The following is a 22,658-nucleotide window of genomic DNA, read 5'->3' as shown; positions in this document are numbered from 1 at the left end:
GCCCCATTTTGTTGTGTTGAAGCTCTGCCTCTGCAGATAGAACGGGTGCACACAAGAGCCTGTTAGCAGCTGTGAGTTTCTTGTTTCAAGTTGGAAACCACATCAAGTGATGCAGCTGAGCACTTACAGCCCCCCCTGCACTGAGGTTCAGCACTAAGGATGAGTTACCTTGTCAAGCAGAGGGAGGAGGCGGGTATATAGATGTCTGTGCTCATTGCAGGGGAGTTAGACTAGATGACATTTAAGGGTCCCTTTCAACTCAAATGATTCCATGACTTCAGGCTGTGTTTGCTTTCTCTTCCAGGCCCTGGGACTGTGATCTACCCGACGATGTGGAAGAGATGAAGCTGATACTTCACATGTGGGTAGCTCTATTCTACAGCAAGCCCAGTGAACTCTTTAGCAGCACGAGGAAAGTGGTGAAGCACAGCAACCCCAAGAAATACGTCTCCTTAAACAGCACTGGAGACTTCTTTGAGCTGAGTGAAGACAGCGATGATTGCTTCGAGTTGGAGACGTGCCCTGCGGATTCACGGTCAGACCCTGACCAGACTCCTAGAAGCTCTCTGGATCCCAGCACACACTGCCAGGGCTGTTTCCACCCGGAGAAGAGCGCTGCAGACTCTCAGACTGATGCTGATGGCACTCCTGGTGTTGTTGATAGTACGGTATCATCCTCTTCAGGGGAGGAGGAGCCTTCCTCCACCAGCCCAGAGAGCCCTTCCCTCACTGAACATGCAGATCAGAGCAACCCGGCTGGGAAAGACAGAACTGAGAAGTGTGTGCATGACGTCTCAACTATCACTGCAGTAAGAGCTTGGGGTGTGGGTGCTACGAGCCTGCAGGGCACACAGTGCATTTTGTGCTTGTGCAAGTAGGTTCTTATGGGTGGAATGGAGCAAATGTGCCTGTGAGCTCTCTTGGGGCGAGGTAGTTGGGCTCTCTGAAACATGATACATGAAAGTCATTCAGCAGTTTGCTGCCCTATGCACACATACTCAGAGTTCTCAGAGGCCTCAATTCCAGTTCACTCTGAGCTGGTATCCCTGGGCTCTGAGGGAAGCCGTATCCATCACTGACTGAGAGAACAGGGACACGACGTGCAGGAATCCCAAAGGATTGGAGCGAGTAAATATCAGATTTCTCAAGGCCATATAAACACAAGCACCTTCTCTCCAGGGTCTGAGCAAACCCTCAATCACTGGACTTCTCCAGACCCCAGAGAGAAGACTAGTGAGCAAACAAACCCTCAGTCACTGGAGATCCAGCATGGCTCAGTTTGTTTTTATCAGTATAAAGGTCTCTATTAGAAATCTACTCTTAAGTGAGGGAGAAGGAAAACCAGAACTACCCCAAGATGGGGTTTCAAAGCCTGTCTGTCTCCTCTGGGCATTTTCCAGCCTGTGATGGATCCTTATTGAGATCTCTGCACAGTTTGGTCTGTTTTTAAGCCTCTTCACTGTATATAGAAGATAAAAAGCTTCATATCCTTTCCCTGGCTGTCTGTGGCCATGGCAGTGACTCCTGTCTGATAAAGATTCAAGCCAGACTTATTTGGGAGGCAAACTTATCTCCACAGATGCCACTGGGGTGGTTGTACTGACAAAGTTTGAGTTGTTAGAATATCCATGTCCTCGCACATGGGGTTTCTCAGTTCCTATCTTTAAGGTTAACCTCTGGCTTATGTTGTTTCAGGTTGAGCCACTCAAGGAGGAGCTGAGGGATGCTGGGATGACCCCCAGCCCTTCTGAGGAGCTTGGCGATGCTGGTGAACCCCAGGCTGTGTTGGGCAGGGAAAACCCACGTGGCCAAACCCTGAATTTCAGCCCAGCTCCCCAGAGTGCTGCCCTGTGTGCTCAGCATGGAGGTGGAGAGCAGCCAGAGAGCATGGGGGCAGCGTGCTCAAGGGGTGACCACAGTCCACGTTCCTGTGATTCGATGCCCTCAGAAGCAAGTCTCAAAACTCACTCAAACCTCAATGGGCTTGGTGAAGAAGAGAGGGAATCACAGGAGCCCATAGGACATAGTGAAAAAGAGGAGGAAAAGGTGGAGGAAGGAAAAAGAGAGAAGGAAGACTCTGAAAATGAAAGCACGATCACAAGGCCTGTTGATTTAGCATTTTCAGAAAGAGGTGATGGAGAGCTGGTGAATTCAGCACCTCCAAAGCCCTCAGGGGCTGTGGCCACTCCAAATGCAGGGGCAAATAGCATTGGTTTGGCATGTACAGATGATCCTGTGTCAGTGCTGCCATTGTCCCCCAGTCAAAACCTTGTTTGTGGGGTTACCGTTACGAGCAGCTCCCGACTTGCCAGCGAGGTGCTCAGGGATGGTTTGGAGCAGAAAGACGAGGATTGTGCGCCCTCTGCAGAAACATGGGTGCTTGCTGGGAGCAAAGCTGCCTGCACAGCTGGCCCTGAGTCACCACGAGACCAGGGACCCTTCCTAACCCTGTCCCCTGACTCCAGCATCTGCTCTGATGGAGGAACTGATATGGGAGCTGCTTCAGAGGACCAGGTGGCCGCAACTCTCCTCCAAACTCCACCAAGGGGTGGCCCAGGAGGGAGCCTTTCCCAAAGGTCTTCAGGTGATAGTGCTGAGCTCACGTTGCTGAGTGCTGCTGAGAAGCCCCCTAGGAGCAATGAAACGAGCACAGCTGATGCACCACAGGAACTGAAGACCTCTCTTTGTGACCTGTTAGATTCTTCCTCCTCAGTGAGAGAAGAGGAGCCTGTTGGTGATATACCACCTCTCGCTGTGGCCCAGCACCAGCAGAGCTCTCCAAACAGCCCATCCCTGCCTTCCCCCCATCAGGACCCTTCTCCCCACGGTACTGCTGCAGACACCCATTGCTGCTTATTAAAGCAAAGTGAGCAGGAACCAGACCTGTGCCCACATGGAAAGCCTTGCAAGACAGTGTCTGCTGCAGAGCTGAGTGTGGCTGCTGAGAACCCAGCACTGGGTGGCTCCTTGAAGCCTGAATGTGCAGAAGGAGCAAAGAAGGACTTGGGGCTGTGCCATGCAGAGTCTACAGAGAGCTCTCCTCTGAATATACTCACACCTGAAGAGCCAGGATCGAGGCCTTGTTCTCCTCTGCATGGCCATGAGACTGAGCCAGACACAGTCATTGGCGTGGACCCCAAAATGAGTCCAGCTCCTGCTCCAGATGCTGCCCTGAGCTCCAGCTGTGTGGAACAGCTACCACCAGATGCTGACAGCAGGTGTGCCTGCCCAGGGAGCCCTAAGGAATGCGAGGGAGGAAACAGCATCCTTCCTGCCCCCCCTGCATCATCTGGAGCAGGGGAGTTGTTCATGCCTATGGGAGAGCCCACGTTTTTGTGCAGACAGGGTGACTCCGCTGTGTCGGCTGATCTGCACTGTGCTGATGAAGAGCTGGAAGAGGGAGAAATCCCTGTTCTGCCAATCCCAACATCACAGCTATGTGCAGATTCTGGAGAGAGCTCAGTGGTTAGTGACACTGGGGTCATTTTGGATGCTCTCCTGAAGGCAAAATGCCTCCCCAGCACAGAAAAATGTGTGGGTTTGAGCTGGGAAGATCCATCCTACAGGTCCTCCTCCAGTGACTCAGACTGGGAGAAGCACTTGGGACGCACTTCCCACCCCCTTCTTAAGCCCAGGTGTTGCCACTGCTTGAGGTCCATGGGTGCCACAAGGACTGACTGCGATTCCTCATCCTCTATAAGCTTGGGATGCTCAGAGGGATGCAGTGAGGAGTGGGGATCCCTGAGCACTGAGGAGGGCTGCTGGTGGCCCACCAGCCAATGGAACACCAGCAGCAGACACGTGCCACCCTATGTCAATATCACGGACAGCCGGGGGATCTCCAGGGATTACCTGAACTTCGTGGTCACCACAAAATGCCCAGGCAGGATGGGAAGCTCACAAGGGCAGACTCATTTACGGGAGTCACTGATGGGGACGTGGAAAGGTTTTGAAGAAATCACCCAGCACACTTTGGACATGGAGCGCCTCCGTTTCCATAATAAGCTAAAACAGATCCTAAGGAATGGGACACCACCCCTTTCTACCTCCATTTTTCCTAGAGACTGCTCTCCCCAGGAGTCATCTGTGCGAGGAGCCCCTCACTCCTCGCGGAGCAGGAGCCCTTTGCAGGTGACAATCCTGCCCTCGGACGCAAGGCCACGCACCCTCAGGTCCCACCAGCGACGCAGCCACCGCAGGGACCCCTCCCATTGCACCCCATCGTGGGGCACCTGCCGGAGGCAGAGGAGCAGAGCCAGCTCCCCAGACCAGGGCTGTGCGGCTCCTTTCCATCTCAGCAAGCTCAAATATGAGAATAAACTGAAGGACTCCCGTGAGGATATCTCGGTTATCCTCGATGAGTACGCAGAGTTCAATAGGGTGATGCTGAGTAGGGTTGACACGGAGGGTAAGAGCAGAGGGAAGGGTTTGGCACAGGGGGAGGCCATCAGCTCTCGGCGCCGTGTGTCCCTCCCCAGGCAGGGTGCTGCCTTTGAGGATGTGATCACGGAGCTGTGCAACACGCTGCGGTTCCGCCTGCGCAGCATGGCCGAGGAGGCGTGCAGGCAGCCTGGGATGTTCTACCTGGTGGAGACAGGAGAGGAACCCTTCTTTGCAAGAGTGAAGGTAACAGTTGGATGGGGATGGGAAGCTTTGGGGCCTGAGAAGTCCTCATGCCCTGCAATTGGGAACCATCACAGCTGGCTCTTGCTCACTTGTGAAGATATTTCTTCTACAAATATGTGACGATTTCTCTTTCAGACGTTGCTGAAGAAAGATGGCCACGTGGAGGTGGAACCTCTGAGCTTCTGCAGAATGAAACACCGGGACACCAACTGGCTGCTGGTCATCATCAGGAATGAGGACATCTCCTCACACATCCACAAGGTGAGGGCTGTGGCTGAGACCAACACAAATGAGCCAAAATGGGCTCATTTAGGGGAACAGAACCCTTCAGATGGGCTTTGGTTCATGGACTGCAGGGAATGTGAAGCACATGGATCTGCCTGTAGCTCCCCATGTCACCACCCATGGTTGTAGAGCTGGGCTATGGAGATGTGAGCATCAGGGTGGTGCAGGCAGAGGATGAGGTGGGCTCTCAGCGTTCTCTTGGACCACACTCTTGTTTTCATGAAAGCATTCTGCCTTGAGCAGGTCCCGTGTTTGCTGAGGCTGAAGCACTGTCCCAGCGTGGTGTTTGCTGGAGTGGACAGCCCTGAAGACATAACAGATCAGACATACCAGGAGCTGTTCTGTTCTGGTGGCTTCGTGGTGTCAGATGATGAGGTGTTGGAAATGGCGACGTTGGGTGAGTCCCTCTTGTTTAGATGCAGATATACCAACATTTGCTTCCAAAAACTTAACCATGGGCATCCTCTTGTTTGCTAAAAGGGAGGAATTTTTGCCCTCTGATCAGTGCTTGAGACCCCATCTGGATAAATGGGTCCATATCATGGCTCCCAAAAAGATCTAAGTACTGGAGCAAGTGCAGCAGAGGCCACCAAAACCATAAGGGGTGGAGCAGGGGATGTGTAATAACATCCAGCCTGGACAAGGAGGGCAACAGGGAGACCTTGTTGGTCTCTTCAGCTTTTCAATGGGATTTAAAAACAGATCTTACAGATCTTTACCTCGTTTGATATTAAGGGGATAAATTTGAAGCAGAGTGTTTTCAAATGCCGGCATGGTATCCCAAAGAGGCTGTGAGCCATCAGCTCACCATGGCCAAGCCCCACAGTGCCCAGCTTCCAACAGGACCCTTCGCTCACTCTTGCTGTCTCCCCAGGGCAACTGAAAGAAGTGGTGAAGGCCCTGGAGAAGCTGAACAGAAGCGGGAGGTGGAAGTGGTTCCTCCACTACAAGGAGAGCAAAAAGCTCCGGGAAAACATCAGGTAACGGCCGCGTAGCAGCAGATCCTTTGTCCTCAGTGTCCTTGGCAATAGGGCACCATGGTGGAGCGTGGGTGCAGAGGGAGTGTCAGGTGCCTCCAGTTGTGCTTTGGCCTCTCACAAGATGAACATGAAGGCTTTTTTACATGAGAACTCCCCTTATCAGTGAGTGTGGCATTGCCAGAGGTCGGTATTTGCACACTCGCAGGTAAAACACAACGGGTTTTTTGATCTCTATGAGTGAGCAGCAGGGCTGGGACCTGGACAGGAGCTGGCTTGAAATGCTGTGTCTTGCACGTGATCCTGGATGAGGCATTGCTCTGGCAGCCACCCTGCGCACCCCGCTGCATCTCCATAAGGCAGCTCTCCCCCTCTTTGGCAGATGAGCTGGTTTGTTCTCACTGTGAGCAGAAAATGCTGCAACAAACAGGGATAACTCTGGTTCTCTCCACCCTGAGCACACAGCAATAGCAACATGGTAGTTTTTAAGACCTGGTTTTCAGCCCGCTGGGTGTTTCCTATGGCAGGGATGGTCTCAGATCTCTGGGCAGCACATTTTGGCAAAGACTGGAGCTGTGCCCCTCTCCTCGTGCAGGGTGGACACTATCGCCCATAGGAAGAACTTGATCCTGAAGTCATGCCAAGACCTCATTGAGGTGCTGCACTACCACGCATGCGACTCCAGCTCGTCCCCCAGATCCGAGTGCATGAAGTGCTTGTTGAACCTGCAGGTGCAGCACGTCGGTGCCAGGTTCGCGGTGTATCTCACAGGTGAGGGCAGGCTCCAGGCACCCCCTCCTTCTCCCCCCCCCACCAAATACTGTCTCATTCAGCTCTCATTGCTGCTGCAGTGGCTGATTTGAGGTGTGGGTGAGCAGCTCTGAGCCGTGAGTCAATGCAGTAACAGGCAGAACAAACAGATTCTTGGGGGAGGGCTGCTTAATTCTGGCAGGTGTTCTGAGCCCAGGGATGGCTCCGTGTCATACACTCTTGGCTGAGGCTGGAAAGCTCTCCCATTAATCTGCAAAACAAGAGTAATTGCAGTGGGATCTGGGGGCGTTCTCTGCAGCTTTCAGAGGAATCTCATTTGCACGTCTGAGTTACAGTGCCGCTCTCGTTGCAGAAAAGCCCAGCGTCATCAGAAACGTCTTTGAAAGCAAAGGGATCCTCGTGGCCGATATCAGCACCTTCCTACGGATGGCAGAGAAATTGGCTGCCCCATTTAGGAGAAGCTGTTGGTAAGAGGGAGCTTGAGATTGATCCACCAGGCTGCAGATTGAGGCGCAGGGATGAGATGAATCATAGAATCACAGAATTACAGGGGTTGGAAGGGACTTCTAGAGATCAGAGTCCAACCCCCCTGCCAAAGCAGGCTCCCTACACCACGTCACACAGGCAGGTGTCCAGTTGGGTCTTGAATATCTCCAGAGAAGGAGACTCCACCACCTCCCTGGGCAGCCTGTTCCAGTGCTCCGTCACCCTCACTGTAAAGAAGTTCTTGCGCACATTTTGTGTTTCATCCCATTACCCCTAGTCCTATCCCCACGCACTACTGAAAAGAGACCAGCCTCACCACTATGGCCCCCACACCTCAGGTATTTATAAACCTGGATCAAATACCCTCTCAGCCTTCTTTTCTCAAGGCTAAACAGACCCAGTTCCCTCAGTCTCTCCTCATAGGGGAGATGCTCCAGGCCCTTCACCATCTTTGTGACCCTCTGCTGGACTCTTTCCAAGAGATCCCTGTCTTTTTTGTACTGGGGAGCCCAGAACTGGACACAATATTCCAGATGAGGCCTCACCAGGGCAGAGTAGAGAGGGAGGATCACCTCCCTCGACCTGCTGGACACACTCTTTTTAATGTACCCCAGTATGCCATTGGCCTTTTTGGCTACTGGGGCTCATGGCCAACCTGCTGCCCACCAGGACGCCCAGGTCCCTCTCAGCAGAGCTCCTCTCCAGCAGCTCTTCTCCCAGACTGTGCCGGTGCATGCAGTTATTTCTCCCTATGTACAAGACTCTACACTTGCTTTTGTTAAACCTCATCTGTTTTCTTACTGCCCAGCTCTCCAGCCTGTCCAGGTCCTGCTGAATGGCAGCACAGCCTTCAGGCATGTCTCCCAACTTCGTATCATCAGCAAACTTTCTGAGGGTGGTCGCTATCCCCTCATCAAGGTCGTAAATGAAGATCACCAGGAGCAGCTCCTTGGGGCTGGCAAAGAGTTGGCACACAGCAATAACCTGTGTCAGCATCTCTTGACTTGTAGATGATAAAGCCGTGCTATGGGGCAGCTCCTCTCCGGGCCCTACAGCGCTGCTTGGGGTCTTCCACCCTCCATAGGACATCCTCAAAGCACACAGTAGCAGGGAAGGGTAGCTTCAGTTCTGTATATAGGAATTATTTAAAGATGGCTCAGTGCAAATCGTCTTGCAGATTTGCTTCATGCCATCGAGTTGGGTGTAGGACAGAAGTTATGTTTAACGTTAGTTTTTAAGTTATTGTGGTGGTTTTTAAGCGATTAGTGCAGCTGACAGTGAAAGAAATAGGAAAACAAAACGCCGTTTACTGGAGGGGTAGAAGCAATACTACGAGCTCTGGCTTTCCACGACTGTTACTGTACACAAATGCATGTGTTGGATGCTGGGGGGGGAGCTGGGGTTGTATTTTAAATGCCGTTTGGGGACCATTGTCCGACAATGGGGAAGCATAAATCCACTCTACACTACATTTCAAGTCACCCACGTTACCTCTGGGCTCCATTTCACTGCGGGGTTGTGAGTCTCCTCCAGCAGCTGGAAGGGCTGGAACAGAATCTTATTTATAGTAGCTCAGACCCACCATGAAGAAAACAGCATAAGGACCTTTGTAAGATTACCCTCTGTATTCAAGTGGAGAACATTTTGTCCTTTGTTGTTTGGGGTTTGTTTTTTTAATGGAATGACATAAACTGTACAGGATGACTTTGTACATAGTTTGACTAATAAAAGCCTGAAGCTTTCCTATGGACCTTCCCCTACCTGTGCAAATCCAGCAGCTGAGAGCAGGGGAAAGCAGTTCCACTGACTTCTCTCTCTCTCACATTCTCCTAAATTGAGCAATATCTGAAGTCACATCAGCACCCTGCAAAGGAATCACAGCAGCAGGAATTATTACTACTTGCTGTAGGCGAGTGTTGTTTCTACGTGTAGGCGCTAGGGGGTGGCTGCAAGGAGAGCACCTTGTTGGAGCTGCAAAGCCAAACTGAAGACATCCAAGCCCCTTTTTATAAGGAGGAAATGCTCTGCCCCCACTCACGTTTCACCCTTAGCAAGCAGAGGGATCTCAAAGAGGGGATTTGTGCTGCTCGTGCAACTGAAGTGAATCAGACCAGAGCACAGGACCAGTTTTCCAGAATTTGGCTTTACTTCGCAGTACAGAAATCATTTGGAGCCTTCAGGAGACACAAGAAGCACAGGCTCTGTCATATCAATACCGCAGTGCCGTTTGGTCCGTCCCAGAAGCCACCGGGGGTTCAGAAAATACTCCCACATCTTGCCTGCTCTGTAATTTGTTCTCTCAATTTTATTAAGATTAAAACACAAAGGAGCCTTAGGCACAGCTGTGTCCCAACCGATGTAAACAGTTTGAGAAGCTTAAAGTGGAGGTTAAGTTCCGTGCCCAGAACTAAGCCAACATTTGCTGCTACAATAGATGTGGTCTTTGTCCATAATACAACTTTGCCACAGAGTTAGATTGATGGGAGAGAGACTGGAGGGATGCTGTCCACAATAATGGAGTGCTCAGTTTCTATGTTCCTTGATATCAGGTTTGAGTGACAACCGTCACGTCTACTTAGCTCACCAGAAGCACATAATTGTGAAGGATGTTTACAAATGATTAAAAATACAAGGTAAGACACAGCTGTCAATGAGTTATTTCAATTCTGCACCAACATCTACGTCTGCAAAAAGAAAAAAACAAAGAGTTCAGTCTGCTTTTCACTTCAAGGTTAGTCATTAAATCAGTCAATTTGCCAGATTCTGGACAGCAGCCCTACTTAGAATGAAATAATTAACACATGATATCCAAAAGGGGAACATTACCAGTGCAGTACTCTTCAATCTCTCAGAGATGGGATTACAAAAGCAGGCCTTACAATATTGAATTTCATACAGTGTTCATTAAGTTCCTTATATATTCATATTAGCCGATTTAATTTCTCCTAATTAGAGACTCTCTCATTACTGCTGCTCCTCCTCCCCGTAGATATCGTTCTTCTTGCGTTTCATCTCTTCAAAGTCAAACTCTGATCCCATCATTCTCTTATAAATATCTTTGATGTCGTCGCACGTTGTCTCAAAGTGAGTGGTAGCGTCATAGGTGCGAGAAATGAAGATCTGGAAGGAGAAGGAAAGAGAGGCAGCAGTTGTAGCATTGAAGCTCTCCTCACACACCACCACTAACACCCATGGGCACAGCCCTTACAAACCTGGCTCTCAGTTCCCAGGTCAGTCGGTGCAAACAGGTCGCTGATGCTAACAAACCTGGAAGGATGAAAAGAAAGTTTCTTCAGCGTAGGGTTCAAGTAAGAAGAGCTGAATTAGAGGTTATTGCTCTGCCCAGTGCGGGGGGAATTCAGGATTTCAGCACCTCTGTGAGGTTGAAAGGTATTTGGGACCCAAAGCAAATGGTAACCTGGGTTCCATCAGCAGAGGGGTGGCCAGCAGGGACAGGGAGGGGATTGTCCCTCTCTGCTCTGCCCCATCTGCAGCACTGCGTCCAGGTCTTGTATTGGGCCCCCAATACAGGATGGACAGGGAGCTGTTGGGGAGGGTCCAGAGGAGGCCACAAAGGTGCTCAGAGGGCTGCAGCACCTCCCCTACAAAGACAGGCTGAGGGAGCTGGGCTTGTTCAGCATGGAGAAGAGAAGGCTGCGGGGTGACCTCATTGCAGCCTGCCAGGACCTGAAGGGAGCCTACAGACAGGAGGGGAGTCAGCTCTTAATGAGGGAAGGTAAGAGCAGGACAAGGGGAAATGGTTTGAAGTTGAACAAGGGAAGATTGAGGTTGGGTATCAGAGGGAAATTCTTTACAGAGTGGTGAGGTGCTGGAACAGCTGCCCAGAGAGGCTGTGGATGCCCCGTCCATCCTTGGAGGTGTTCAAGGCCAGGCTGGATGGGGCCCCGGGCAGGTATGAAACATGGAAGTTGGTGGCCCTGCTTGTGGTGGGGGGGCTGGAGCTTTGAGATCCTTGAGGTCCCTTCCAACCCAAGGCATTCTGTGGTTCGTTGCCTTTGTGCTCAGCCACTTGCTGGAGGGTGGGAGGTGAGGAAAGGCAGAAGGGGTTTGCTCTGTGCTTACTTCTGCTCAATGGGCTCCAAGAGGTCCAAGGCCGGCTTGATCTCTTTCTCTGGGTCCGCGGTTTCCACAGTAGTGCTGGCAATGGCGATGTACTTCCCCTGCGCCGCCACGTTGTGTGCAGAGGAGATCATGCAGACGTAGATATCTGGGGAAGGAAGCACAAAGCAACAGATCAGGACATGCCAGGTGATCACGTCATCCCAAACCCCCCCCTCTGCTTCACCCACACTCCTTCCTGTTCCCCTAATGCTGCATCTCCCTCCATCCTGCACACAGCCCTCAGTCCCCACATGCTCCACCCACGTCTCCTGGGGGTTCCCCATGTGGTATTGTGACCATAGACACACAGACTTCTCTCTCTCCCACACACAGAGCAGCCTTGCTGGGGCCCAAAGGACTCCCTGACATTGGTTTGTGTGCTTAAACGCGATCAGGAAAAGTGTAATTAATATTCCAGCATACAAAGGTGCAGCTTCCTGGAGTGGCACACGGCTGCCACCAGGAGTTATGGAACTGAGGGGAGCCCAGCAGCAGTGACACTGAACAAGCCTAGAAAAGCAGAGCCACGTGGGGGTTAGAAAGCTTCATGTGAGCATTGCATGGCCCAGAAAGAAGCTTCTCCTGGAGAGAATGCAAACTGAGAGGCAGCTCTCCAGAAAAAAAGAGCATGAAATCTGCCATGAGAGCTGCACAAAGTGCATCTTCCTTCCATGCACGAGGCCAGAGGGATCTGCACAAAGACTGAGCCTGGCTTCTCTCCACACACCTGACTTCCGATTGACCTGATTCTGTGGAATGATGATCTGGCAGGAGTTGGCATCGTTTGTGTTCTTGATGGGGTGGCTCAGGATGCAGATTACCCGGATCACCTGGCCAACCTTTGTGACACGGTCCGAAACGTAGCTGGGGTCGCAGATGAGCTGTTTGCAGCGAGCGACCTGCAGAGACAGGCAGCAATGTGTGGAGGTGCCCAGCTGTACAGTATCATGCAGGTTTTGGGGGAGCGATGGCAGGACTCAGGTAGCTGTTCCTGCCCCAGCTGCACAAGGATTGTATTTGGCTGCATACGCTCCAGCTCAGCACAACTCACAGCCCCTACACCCCTACTGCACAGAGCTGTGTGATTAATCACATCTCCCCCTCGTTACTCAGTGCACAATTAAGCTCTAACCATTACAGAGTCTGGTCCTTCTAGTCTAGGAGCGTAACATGCTGTGGTCAAGCCTGAATTGAACTGATAAGAACCCACCGTTTCCACATTATACCTCATTACCATGGTAATAGTTTCACATTTGACCAATTGGAAGCCTGCAGGCAGCCTGCACTTGGGCACATCAGTCTACAGCACAGATTATCACCTCTGCTGATAGCTGGGATACATCAGCCATGCCCAGAAGGGACACGTTACCCTACCAGGGAGTGCTAAACTACCCTGTGAAGCTCCCACTCCATTTCCAAACACTTTTATAGCTTCCAAGCAACTCGCTGCACACTCTTCCTAGTTTTACATTGCTGAGTTAAGAAGCTGTGGAAAGGTCGTGTGCCAGCAGGATGAGCAGCTAATCCTTAATGTCAAGGGCAGAGCTGATTTCATACCCAGGTTAGACAGCAGCAAGCAGCTCCTTTTCAGTTTTATCAGCCTGGTTTATTTAGAAGACAACATTGCTGCTCCCTGGAGAATCATTCTGGCTCCAGGAGTGAGATTACTGGACTGTACTCCTCACATTAAGATTACTGGCACTTCTTAAGCTCAAGATATGAACAAACTAACACCAGCCGAACAATTTAGCTTCAACTGAGGGGTTTTCTACTGCATTTGTTCAGATTGATGACTGACAGGTTCAACTTAAAGGCGAGAAGGCAATGATGGGAATAAGGAAAGAACCAGAGGGTACCATACCTCCCCTTCAGACTTCACACCAACCACTTTGCCATTTTCTATCACAATCTCTTCAATGGGCTTGTTCAGCATGTAGGTGCCTCCATATATAGCACTTAGCCTGCAAGAGTAAAGCCACTTCAGCACATCCCACAGGCTTTTCTTTCTTTCCAACAACCCTTCCAGCCCCTTGCTTCCATTCTGCTTGGACAAACCACGTATTACACTTAAACCTCCTTCAAACCACGCTGCCTAAACATCCACACAGCAGATGCTGTCTACCATTCCCCCTGCGAGGCAACAGCCTGCACTGAGAGTGAATTATAGGTGCCGTTGCATTCAGCTAGAAGGAATCAGCTTGGCATAACAGAGTCGTGCAGCATGAACACCACAGGCCATGCTGGGTCTCATCCCCCCCAGCAGGTGCCACAGGAGGGCTGAGAAAACATTGGAGGCCAAAACCAGGTTCTCACCTTGCAAATCCCTGTGGCAGCTCTCCAAGGCCATAGAGGGGGTAAAGGTATGGGCTTTTCCCGTACCGAGCCAGAGACTCACTGTAGAGCTTAATCCTGTTGATTGTTTCTTGGCATGGTTGATCTAGATAACTGCAGAGGGAAGTCAGAAGATTTGCAGTGTTTCATAAGCCAAGACTCAAGGCTAAAATACACCCAGAAAAGTGGAAACTTCCCTTTCCATCACGTTGCCTTCCCCATCCTCCCGGGGGCGGGGGCATTTCCCTTTCTGAAGCATTCTGCATCAGGAAGGTGGTACTGCATTAACTCCAGGCAACACCTCATCAGCAGAGGATCCACCCCACACACACACACACCTGACACTGTGCTGTGTGAGACAGCCAACCCCCAACCCACAGGGCCTGTTCTGAGCTCTGAGTGCTCATTGATTGGGAAGAGTGAAGCCACACTTACTCATCAGTCCTGTACAAGGCGAGGGCATGGCCTGTGAAGTCTATAACATCTTGCCCCAGGTCAAATTTCTTATACACATCACGCATGGTGGTCTTCTTGGGATCCACGCCTTCGAAAGTCCGGGGGTCGTTCTCATCAAAGTTGGCAACATACACTAAGAACTTTCTGAACCGGCGCTTCTCGAACAAACCCATTAAGCCTACAAACACAGACGTTCTGTCAGAACTCACACAGCTACCAAACGGCTCCTCAAACTGCTGAGGTTTTCAGCTATCACTCAGTAAGGCAGATACCAGCCCCAGGTGCTAAGCAAGGCTCTCTGTTCCAGCAGGAGAGCTCCACGCAGCTCCTTCCACCTGCAGGAAAGCTGAAATGCCTGATGTGGGCTTCCAAAAAGAGATCTGTGTTTGGCATCTACCGCCAAAGCAAATGGTGCTGGGCTCTCACCAAGGAGCTAGCAAACACTGCTGGCATCAGAATTCACCGAGCTATTACGTAGTTTTACAGTGAAGAGTGAAGCATAAGCAGATGAGAACAATTAAGACTGAGCTTGATGCCATGTGGACTTGGTCATTCTGGTTTGCCTGCTGACAAACGCAATGTTTATCTCATCATCCCATCCATTGAGGAACCAACATTAAATACTGACTGGAAGCATAAGCCCCAAATGTAACCTTTGGATGAATTAAAATACTGCCAAATCCTCCTGCTCTGAAAGCTCCAAGTAACTCAAGGCTTGGGAAAGCCAAAGAGCCACAACGCAAGTCAGAGTAGATGCAGAAGGGCTACACATTAAATATAACTTGTGACAGTGATGGAGTTACACACACACCACCACCATATGAACAGCCTAAAATTCCTTTCTGACACCAACACAGATCGAACATCCTTATATATGGACCTGCCTTGCCTTTATTTAGCAACAATAGCCTCAGTAGAGGAAAAAGTAACACGCAGCTACTCACTGGATGCCAAGGCTTCTGCCTCAGTGGAAGGGACTTTGTAGATCTTGCCTCCCTTGTAGACAAAGCTTCCCTCGATCACCTTGAAGTCCAAGTAGCGAGTGACTTCTGTGTAGAGCAACATCTTTACCAGCTGACCTGCAAGAGAGGTTTGGCACAAGTTATCAGAAACAGCCTTCAGGGGGCAGCTCTTCCACCGCAGTCGCAAACACTTTGCTGTGAGCTCCACATTGCACCCACACAGCTCTTACACCTTCGTGTAACAGACAGGGAGTGGCAGTGGTTTATTATTAGGCAGCTGTAACGCTTTCTTACAGGCAGTTCACAGCCTTCTCATGCTACTCCAGTTTCCATCAGCCCTCTGAGTAAAACCCATCCTGCAGCACGTTAATCCACTGCTGCTCCGCTCTCTGTAGTTTATCTGCACCCAGCATGACAAACAAGGTCACATCTTCAGGCTGCAGCAGTTTCTCACCCTCACCATTCAGCTCTAGCACAGTCTGCACTGGCTAGAAATGCAAACACCGAGAGGATGTTGGAAAACAACCATTCAAACCTTTAAAACATGCCACTGCTGCACCCACTTTGAGACAGAGACACCTTCTAAGTTGGAGAAATCCACAGCCAAAAGCAACCACAGAGCAGGAGCTGCTGCATGGACACCTGTCTGCATGCAGATGAAGGGCAGCTGATGGGCAGATGAAGGGCTGCTGATTTCTTTCCAGGCTGAAGGTCCCAGGCTAAGCTTACAAGGCAAGATTGGGATGCTGGGTATTGCTTACCATTAGCCATAAGGAATTTTGGAATTAGGTCCACGTTCCAGTCTCTTCCTCGTCCCATAGATTCTGGTGGAGTTCCTGGTAGATTAAACCTTTTATAGAGCTTTGGAGAGAATATAAAACTTATTGTAACAGAGGAAATATCTCTGTGTATACTTTCTCCCACACAGGCACACGCTTTACACCCTCACATCTAACCCAGCAGAACATAAGCTTTTCACAGCAAGTTTTTGGCCAGGGTTTCATTTTGTATCTGACTTTTGATGCAGCGCACAAAGCACATCCAGCAAACTCTCACAATAAGAATCAGGCAGCGTTGTTTTGCTCACCCATCCTCTCTTCCTCCAAGGCTTAAAAAGCTTGGCAATTTACGACCTGTTGAACCAAAGTACCATTTAACATAGTTAAAGGTAATTTGATCCAAATGCCTCCTTCAAGAAGAGGACAGATTCCTCCATGTATTTATACTGGGAATCAGATTGAAGTCTCTAACCCAGTTAAGCAGCAAAGAGAGCAGTGCTTTCTCTTTAGGGACTACACAAGCTCACAGCAGAAGCCTGAAACCAAGTGAGGAAGTGCCTGCCTGGCCAGATCTACCACCAAGCACTACAGAAATGACTGAGCTGAGGAGTTTTAACATCCAGCTGCTGGGTGTTGCACTGCCAAGCGATCACTCAAACGTGGCATGCTGAGAACTGCAGAAAACAAGCACTATCTACCAAGCAGAAACACACAAACACACCCCCTGGTTTCCTCCCCATCATTAGCTGGTGTGGAGGTACCATAAAACAGCCTTTGTCAAAGGAAAAACTTAAAGAGTAATTACTTGGAATCCACCCATAAGACAGCCAGACATAAAGCCCCTTTATTGTGCACAATAAGGACACAAGGGCCGGGTGTCAGCCTCTGTACTTACATCCTCCAGGGGTGTAATGGATGCACTTTCCCCTCCATAGTAAGAGTTACGATCCATGTGAAGAACTTTCTTTCCATTCACTGACATGATCCCAGAGAGGATGCATTCCTAGAGAGGGAACAAAAAGATGCCAAAGATGCTCATCCTTGCACACAGACAGGCAGCAGCACCACTTACAGATGACAGTTGCTTACAGATCAGCTCCTACATCCAACACAACCCCAAAAAGCTGAGAGCAATCTTAGAGGGACACAGCTCGCAGGACCAGCCAAGGACTAACATGACTAAATGCCCATTAAAACACAACTTTACAACTGACCTGGTCACCAATTCTGGCATTCACAAACCAAAAAGCTTCACAAGTTGCCTACTTGCATGCCTGGGACGGCTCATTATGAAGACTTACTGATCTATCCTGCTCTGCTTCAGCTCCCTCCAAAAGGAGAAATGAATTCATCCACCACCAACATCTGCCAACATCATCACTTGGGTTGTTCAGCCCAAAGAGGAGATAGAGATCAGGAGTCAGACTCCATGATCCATGGGGGTCCCTTCGCACTGGGATATTCCGTAATTTAACCCCAGTAACTTCCAACAGTTTGTGCTCAGAATGGGACACTTCTTCCCACATAGAAACCTCTATGGGCTCCAAATCCCATCCTACAAGGCCCCTCTGCTTCTGAGCAAGCAGAGACCCTCCCAGCAGATACATCCAGCCTCACAGCAACAGCAGAAAGAGCCACGAGCACTGAACAACTGAAAGTACAGCTGGTTTTTATGGTTGTCACTTAAAGCGTTAATGATCTACCAAAGCAACGTGGGACTGTTGCATCACCGTTAGCCACCATGATCTACTCTGTGAACCCAGAAATCAGAGGGTTGACGTCACTGGTCCCATGTGCTGAAATGATTTGATTCCTTGGAACATCTTCCAAAGCTCTGCCAGCCTCCACGCTGAGCCCTGAGGAAGCCGACCACAGTTTCAAAGTATCAACTGGGAGGCTGAAGATACAGTAAAGGCAGCAGAAGCTACTTTTCTTCTACCCAGATGTCAGCTGATTTCCTTCCTCCTCCATTTAAGGAATCTTCAAAGCATCTTTTGTTGCTGTGTCATGCCAGAATAGCAAGGCCCAGTGCTTCTCGTACATCACTTCAGCAAGCTGCAGTGCCAGCATCACTCTATAGTAAATTTGGGTACCAGTAAGTGGTCTTGCTTACCTTTCCAATCTTATTTCATACCCATTCAACACTGGTATGGGGATTTAGGCCCAATAATCAGGTTCACCCTATCATCACAGCTCTCAGTGCTGGATTCCCACACAGGCCTTTGCAGTCGTTTCCCACTGAGCTGACGGCTCATCGAACACAAGGGATGCACAATGGGTTCATCCTCCCAGCTCAGCAATTCCTTTTGGCTGCTGTGCTGGCTGTAGCTGTTCTCACACTGAGAAACATCAGATGTGTCATCTGGGTTGAGGAAGGAAGAAAACAAACAGGCTGAGCCAATAAGGGAAGGGCTGGAGAGCGTTTAGACTGGGGGGGGGGGGGAGGGGAATAATAGAAGGGAAGATTCAGAGTTCAAATCTGTGGCTTTCTGGTTGTGTTATAGGCATAAACTGGGCTCAAATGGGTAAAACTGAGCAGCAAAATGGCAGGAAGGCACAGCAGAGGGTGGTCCAGGTGTCCAGCTGGAACAGAGTGAAGTGCTGGTCACGCTGTGCTGCTACGCTCCGTGGCTCCAGACAGTGCAGGTTATGACACTCTCAGCTCCCAGCAATGGCGTAATGTTGCCCAATGAATGGCAGTGACCTTAGAGCGATCGATCTCACTGCTCTGCGGCGTAACAAGGGGGTGAGAAATGTAGAGATATCACACAGAATACAAATCCATTGGGAAAACAAACAAACAAACCCATGGGAGTGAGGGGAAACTCAGCAGTGGCTCCCTTCACTGCCACAAACTGGTCACAATGTTCTGCATGCAGACGCCTCCAGAAACTGAGGGAAGAAAGTGAGTTCCTATGGACTTTCTCCAAGTAGGGCAGCAGTTCAGAAAGTCTCGGACAGAGCGATGGAAACCTGAGCCAGCGTCGCTCCATCCAACTGAGCTCCAAGGGGGAAGATCCCATGCAAAAACATTGAGCAAAACCCCTTTATGTTCAAAGAGCAGGTCCTGGCACAGTGAGAGCTCTTTCTTAGAAAGACTGTGCTGTAGAAGGGCTGCGTGCAGCTCCAGCCTAACACAGCAGATTGAAAGCTCTGCTCTATAAGCTGCTAAAGCAATGAGTGTTAAGCAATGCCAGGGGATGATGTAAGGGATAGGGATGCTCTGCCCAGCCCTCACTGCCACCCTGATGCCCTTTCTTAGGTCCTTACCTATACACATGAAAACAAAGAGCCTCTCTGCTCCTCTAGAAAGTGAATGTGTACCTCTGTGATGGATTTACACGGCTTTCACATGGTGAGGCAGTTGGCAGGTAAGAAGCTTAGCTCAGCACAACCCCACAGGAACGCAGAGTTCATCCTCTGGGGCTCGAACAGGGTGGTTTGTTTTCATGCTCAGCATCCACATCCAACATCCCACTGTTGCATAGAGCGCAAATAACCACCTTCAAGCTGTTTAGGCTGAGAAACCATCCCCAGCAACATCTGCAGCGTGGGAGAAGGAGAAGCTCCGTGCTGGGCAGCCAGACACAAATACCTTCCCCATAGCCAACAATGCACCACGTGCTGAGAGAGCTCGGGAGGAGCACAGCACCTTAATCTGAACACTGTGAGGTTAATTATACCTGATGTACAAGCCTGGAGTATCAGCAGTAATTCAGGATTAAAGATGTGCTGTGATTATTTCTCCCCCCTCCACACACACACACACTCCATCTCCCAAGACACAGCTTGGCGCTGCCATTAGGATGCATTGAGAGGCAGGAGTTCCCAAGCCTGCACTCTGCCTTTGCTCTTGGTTCCTGAGTGAAGAGATTGATATTGGCCAGAAGCCATTCCCACCGTAACATCCCATAATGCTTTCAGCTCAATCAGAAATGGTGGCTCGTACACGTGGCTCTGGGTGCACTCACACAGCCCCGCGGATGCAGCCAGAACTGAGCACCGCCATGAATTTATCTGTGCCTTTATAAAGGCTTCAGTGATTTTGACTTAGAACCAACAGCTGATTTTCACTTTGGATGGAGAAAGAAAACCACTCCAGGAGAGATGAGACACTCACTGCATCTCCCACATGGGCTGGGTTGGTTATTCTATGGGTTTTACCCCCATAGCAACCCCTAGGAGCTGTATGCGTGATAGAATACACAGCACGAAAGATGGGCACAGCCCAATAGGCAGAAAATAGGATCTTCAATTCATCTCACCCCATTTAGGCAGTGCCTAAATAGCCCTGACACCACAACCAGGCCGTTATAGGATGAGGCACATCCCAATCCACCAGCCGTACCGTATCCAGATGAAGCCCATCATGCTCTAATTGGCATTTCACATGTAAAAGCCAGTTCGCCTTCCTGCCATCTCTCAGCTCACCTCAGAATCCAGATGTCATTTATTCCCTTCTAACCCAACCATCGGTCGGTCATTAGCATGAGCTGGTCTCGCGAGTGATTTCACAAGAGGCCTTCGATACCAAACCTCCCATTTCTAAAGCATAAATTAACATCTTAATGACGCTCGCATCTATTGCGAGGCCCGAAGAAGCTCATTAGATTTCATCTCCCCCCCCCCCCCCACAAAGTCCTGCTTCATTGAAGGCAGATGCTTCTGGGCACAGCTTTCCCTATCAGAGGGAAGAAGGTTGGGTTTTTTTTTGCCTTGTAGGTCATTCTTGACAGCTGAAGAGCCTGTAAATAGAGGAATGAGAGCAAGCAGCAAAGTTGGCTTCACCCCACAACGTTCCCAACACTCTGCACGTTTCCTTTGTGCCACATCGTGGTTTTGTGATGATACTTTACGAGGGGAAACCAGATAGGAAAGCAGCTTTGTCTTCCAGCCATGTATCAGCGGACCTCCCTTCAATCACAGCACATGGATCCGTATTTACAGCGACCACCAAAAGGGGAAATAAGGGGGGAAGGGGGGAAATACATCACAGCCCCAAAGCTCTCTCTCTCTTCCTACCCACCAATGAAACAAAAGCAGGAAAACGGGAGGAAAACCTCGCCACCATATTGGATTTTCTCCCCCCCCCCTCCTCCTTCATCACACAATACAACCTGCAATCCAGCAGCCAACCCTGAGTAAAAACACAGCAGCTTCCAAAGCGAGGCAGGAACCTGAAGAAACCCCCCCCAGCAGCAGCAGAGCTGCCATGTTTTATTCCTCTCTCTCCTCCTGCAGCAGCGTGGGGCCGCATCCTCTACAATAGGACAAAGCCACGGCGCTGCTCTCCACCCCTTTCCATCCATCCACCCCCCATCCACCTCAACCTCACCCTGAGCGCTGTCAGGAAGGGTTAAGGTGGGAGAGATTGGGGTTAGATTAAGGAAATAAGGAAAGCAAAGGGATTTGACAGGCGTGCAGGGCTCGCCCGCATCCTCCTCCCCCCCCCCCCTCCTCCTTCTGCTGCTGCTGCAGTCAGGATGGAGCTGAAGGCTGCAAAGGCGGAGCAGCGAGCAGAGCTGCCTCCACCCTAAGATGGGCTCAGAGCTCTGGGTGGTTCATAATAATAATAATAATAATAATAATAATAATAATAAAAAACAAGAGAATGCAATTCATCCCCTTAGTTATTCGTTGGCCCCCGTCTCTCCTTAAGTAACCATATAGATTGGGGATAGGAATAGGAAACAACCCCCCCAATCTAAAAGAAAGGGAATATGGAGGGTATACAGCAGTAATATGGGGAAGGGGGTGGGAGGCAGCAATACAATGGGGAAGGGGTTAAGATTATGGGATGGGGATGGGGTTGGGATTATGAGGGTACACAGCAGCGCTATGGGGAATGAATTAGGATTATGAGGGTCTATATGGGGACCCAGCAGCGCTATAAGGATGGGGCTGGAAGACCCCAACCCATGGCTGATCATTAAGAGGGAGAAATTGGAGGGATGATGGGTTTTTAATAGGATGAACAACGTAATATTCAATAGGGATGGGGGGGGGGGGGGGAAGAGAATGAGGTGAAATGGGTGTGTGAGGGGGCAATTGGGGGGGGGAAGAGGGGGGCAATAGGGGGCTTAATAAAGGAACCAAGGTACTAATGGGGGTAAAAGGGGTGAGGGGGGCGATAGGAGCCTTAATAAAGGAACCAAGGTGATAATGGGGGTAAATGGGAGGGATAAGGCGGCTGTGTGAGGGAGGGGGCTGTGAGGGCGGCGGCTCAGGGCCCAAGGCCCAGAGCTGGGCGGTTCCTCCTCACCGTCAAGCCGGTACCCAGCACGATCACGTCGTACTCCTCATTCATAGCGACGACGGCGGAGGAAAAAGGGGAAAAAAAAAAAGGGTAAAGGTGTCAATCTCGGGTCTCTCTCCGCCGGACGAAGGGTTGAAGAGAACGGGAGAAAATGGAGCCGCCGCCGTGAGGAGAGAGCGAGGAGGGAGGGGGAGGGGGCGTGGCCTCGCTCGGCCCGCCTAGCTGTCAATCACCGCCGTGACGCCACGCCATTGGCTGATTGCGCCAAGGGGCGGGAGCTGCGGCGTGACGACGCCGGCCGTGCCACCGTGGTGGGGGCGCGGCGCGCATGCGCACTGCTCCCATTCCCCCCCCCCCTTTCCCTCCCGCTCGTCGCAGCGCGGGAGGAACGGTCACGTGGGCGGCGCGCGCATCGCTGCGGGGTTTGTGCGCGTGCACGCGATGCAATGCAATGCAAAGCAATGGTGTGCTCAATGCAATGCAATGGTGTGTTCAATGCAATGCAATGCAATGCAATGGTGTGTTCAATGCAATGCAATTGTGTGTTCAATGCAATGCAATGCAATGCAATGGTGTGTTCGATGCAATGCAATGGTGTGTTCAATGC

The 22,658-nt window shown here is 50.6% G+C and overlaps 2 protein-coding genes across 4 annotated transcripts in view; one reads left to right on the top strand and one right to left on the bottom strand.

Moving 5' to 3' along the window:
- The window catches only part of TASOR2 (transcription activation suppressor family member 2), a 41,891-nt gene extending 21,088 nt beyond the window's left edge, over positions 1-20,803 (top strand). The window contains exons 17-24 of one of the 3 annotated variants that reach the window (XM_085511569.1): positions 305-809; positions 1,696-4,626; positions 4,762-4,887; positions 5,155-5,308; positions 5,786-5,891; positions 6,484-6,659; positions 7,012-7,126; positions 20,518-20,803. In XM_085511569.1, coding sequence (XP_085367695.1) covers positions 305-809; positions 1,696-4,626; positions 4,762-4,887; positions 5,155-5,308; positions 5,786-5,891; positions 6,484-6,659; positions 7,012-7,126; positions 20,518-20,668 — 4,264 coding nt within the window. In that variant the 3' untranslated portion in view covers positions 20,669-20,803. Of the gene's footprint in view, positions 1-304; positions 810-1,695; positions 4,627-4,761; positions 4,888-5,154; positions 5,309-5,785; positions 5,892-6,483; positions 6,660-7,011; positions 7,393-7,953; positions 8,888-20,517 lie in introns of those variants that run through there. The other 2 variants (XM_015858770.3, XM_032448410.2) reach the window with 2 other exon arrangements.
- GDI2 (GDP dissociation inhibitor 2) lies at positions 9,270-22,222 on the bottom strand. Its single transcript, XM_015858884.2, has 11 exons — positions 22,058-22,222; positions 16,691-16,798; positions 15,778-15,877; positions 14,999-15,133; positions 14,034-14,232; positions 13,581-13,712; positions 13,129-13,228; positions 11,995-12,166; positions 11,229-11,373; positions 10,358-10,412; positions 9,270-10,265 (listed from the first exon to the last, which is right to left on the bottom strand). Exons 1-11 carry the CDS (start codon positions 22,100-22,102, stop codon positions 10,110-10,112), a joined length of 1,347 nt encoding a protein of 448 aa, XP_015714370.1. The 5' UTR covers positions 22,103-22,222; the 3' UTR covers positions 9,270-10,109.
- Between the last annotated feature and the right edge of the window lie 436 nt (positions 22,223-22,658).

This window comes from Coturnix japonica, chromosome 1 (assembly GCF_054131305.1).
Source record: "Coturnix japonica strain WE chromosome 1, WE-NBRP24, whole genome shotgun sequence".
Taxonomy (NCBI): domain Eukaryota; kingdom Metazoa; phylum Chordata; class Aves; order Galliformes; family Phasianidae; genus Coturnix; species Coturnix japonica.
The sequence above is the reverse complement of the archived record's forward strand: the minus strand, read 5'-3'. Positions and strand labels throughout refer to the sequence as shown.

Bases quoted from the DNA above. Each gene is read 5' to 3' on its own strand.
- GDI2 (XM_015858884.2), bottom strand. From the start codon at position 22,102: ATGAATGAGGAGTACGACGTGATCGTGCTGGGTACCGGCTTGACG. The intron at 16,799-22,057 runs GTGAGGAGGAAC...TTCCCTCTCTAG, and splicing joins TGCTGGGTACCGGCTTGACG to GAATGCATCCTCTCTGGGAT. The intron at 10,413-11,228 runs GTAAGCACAGAG...TCATCCTTCCAG, and splicing joins TTGGAGCCCATTGAGCAGAA to GTTTGTTAGCATCAGCGACC.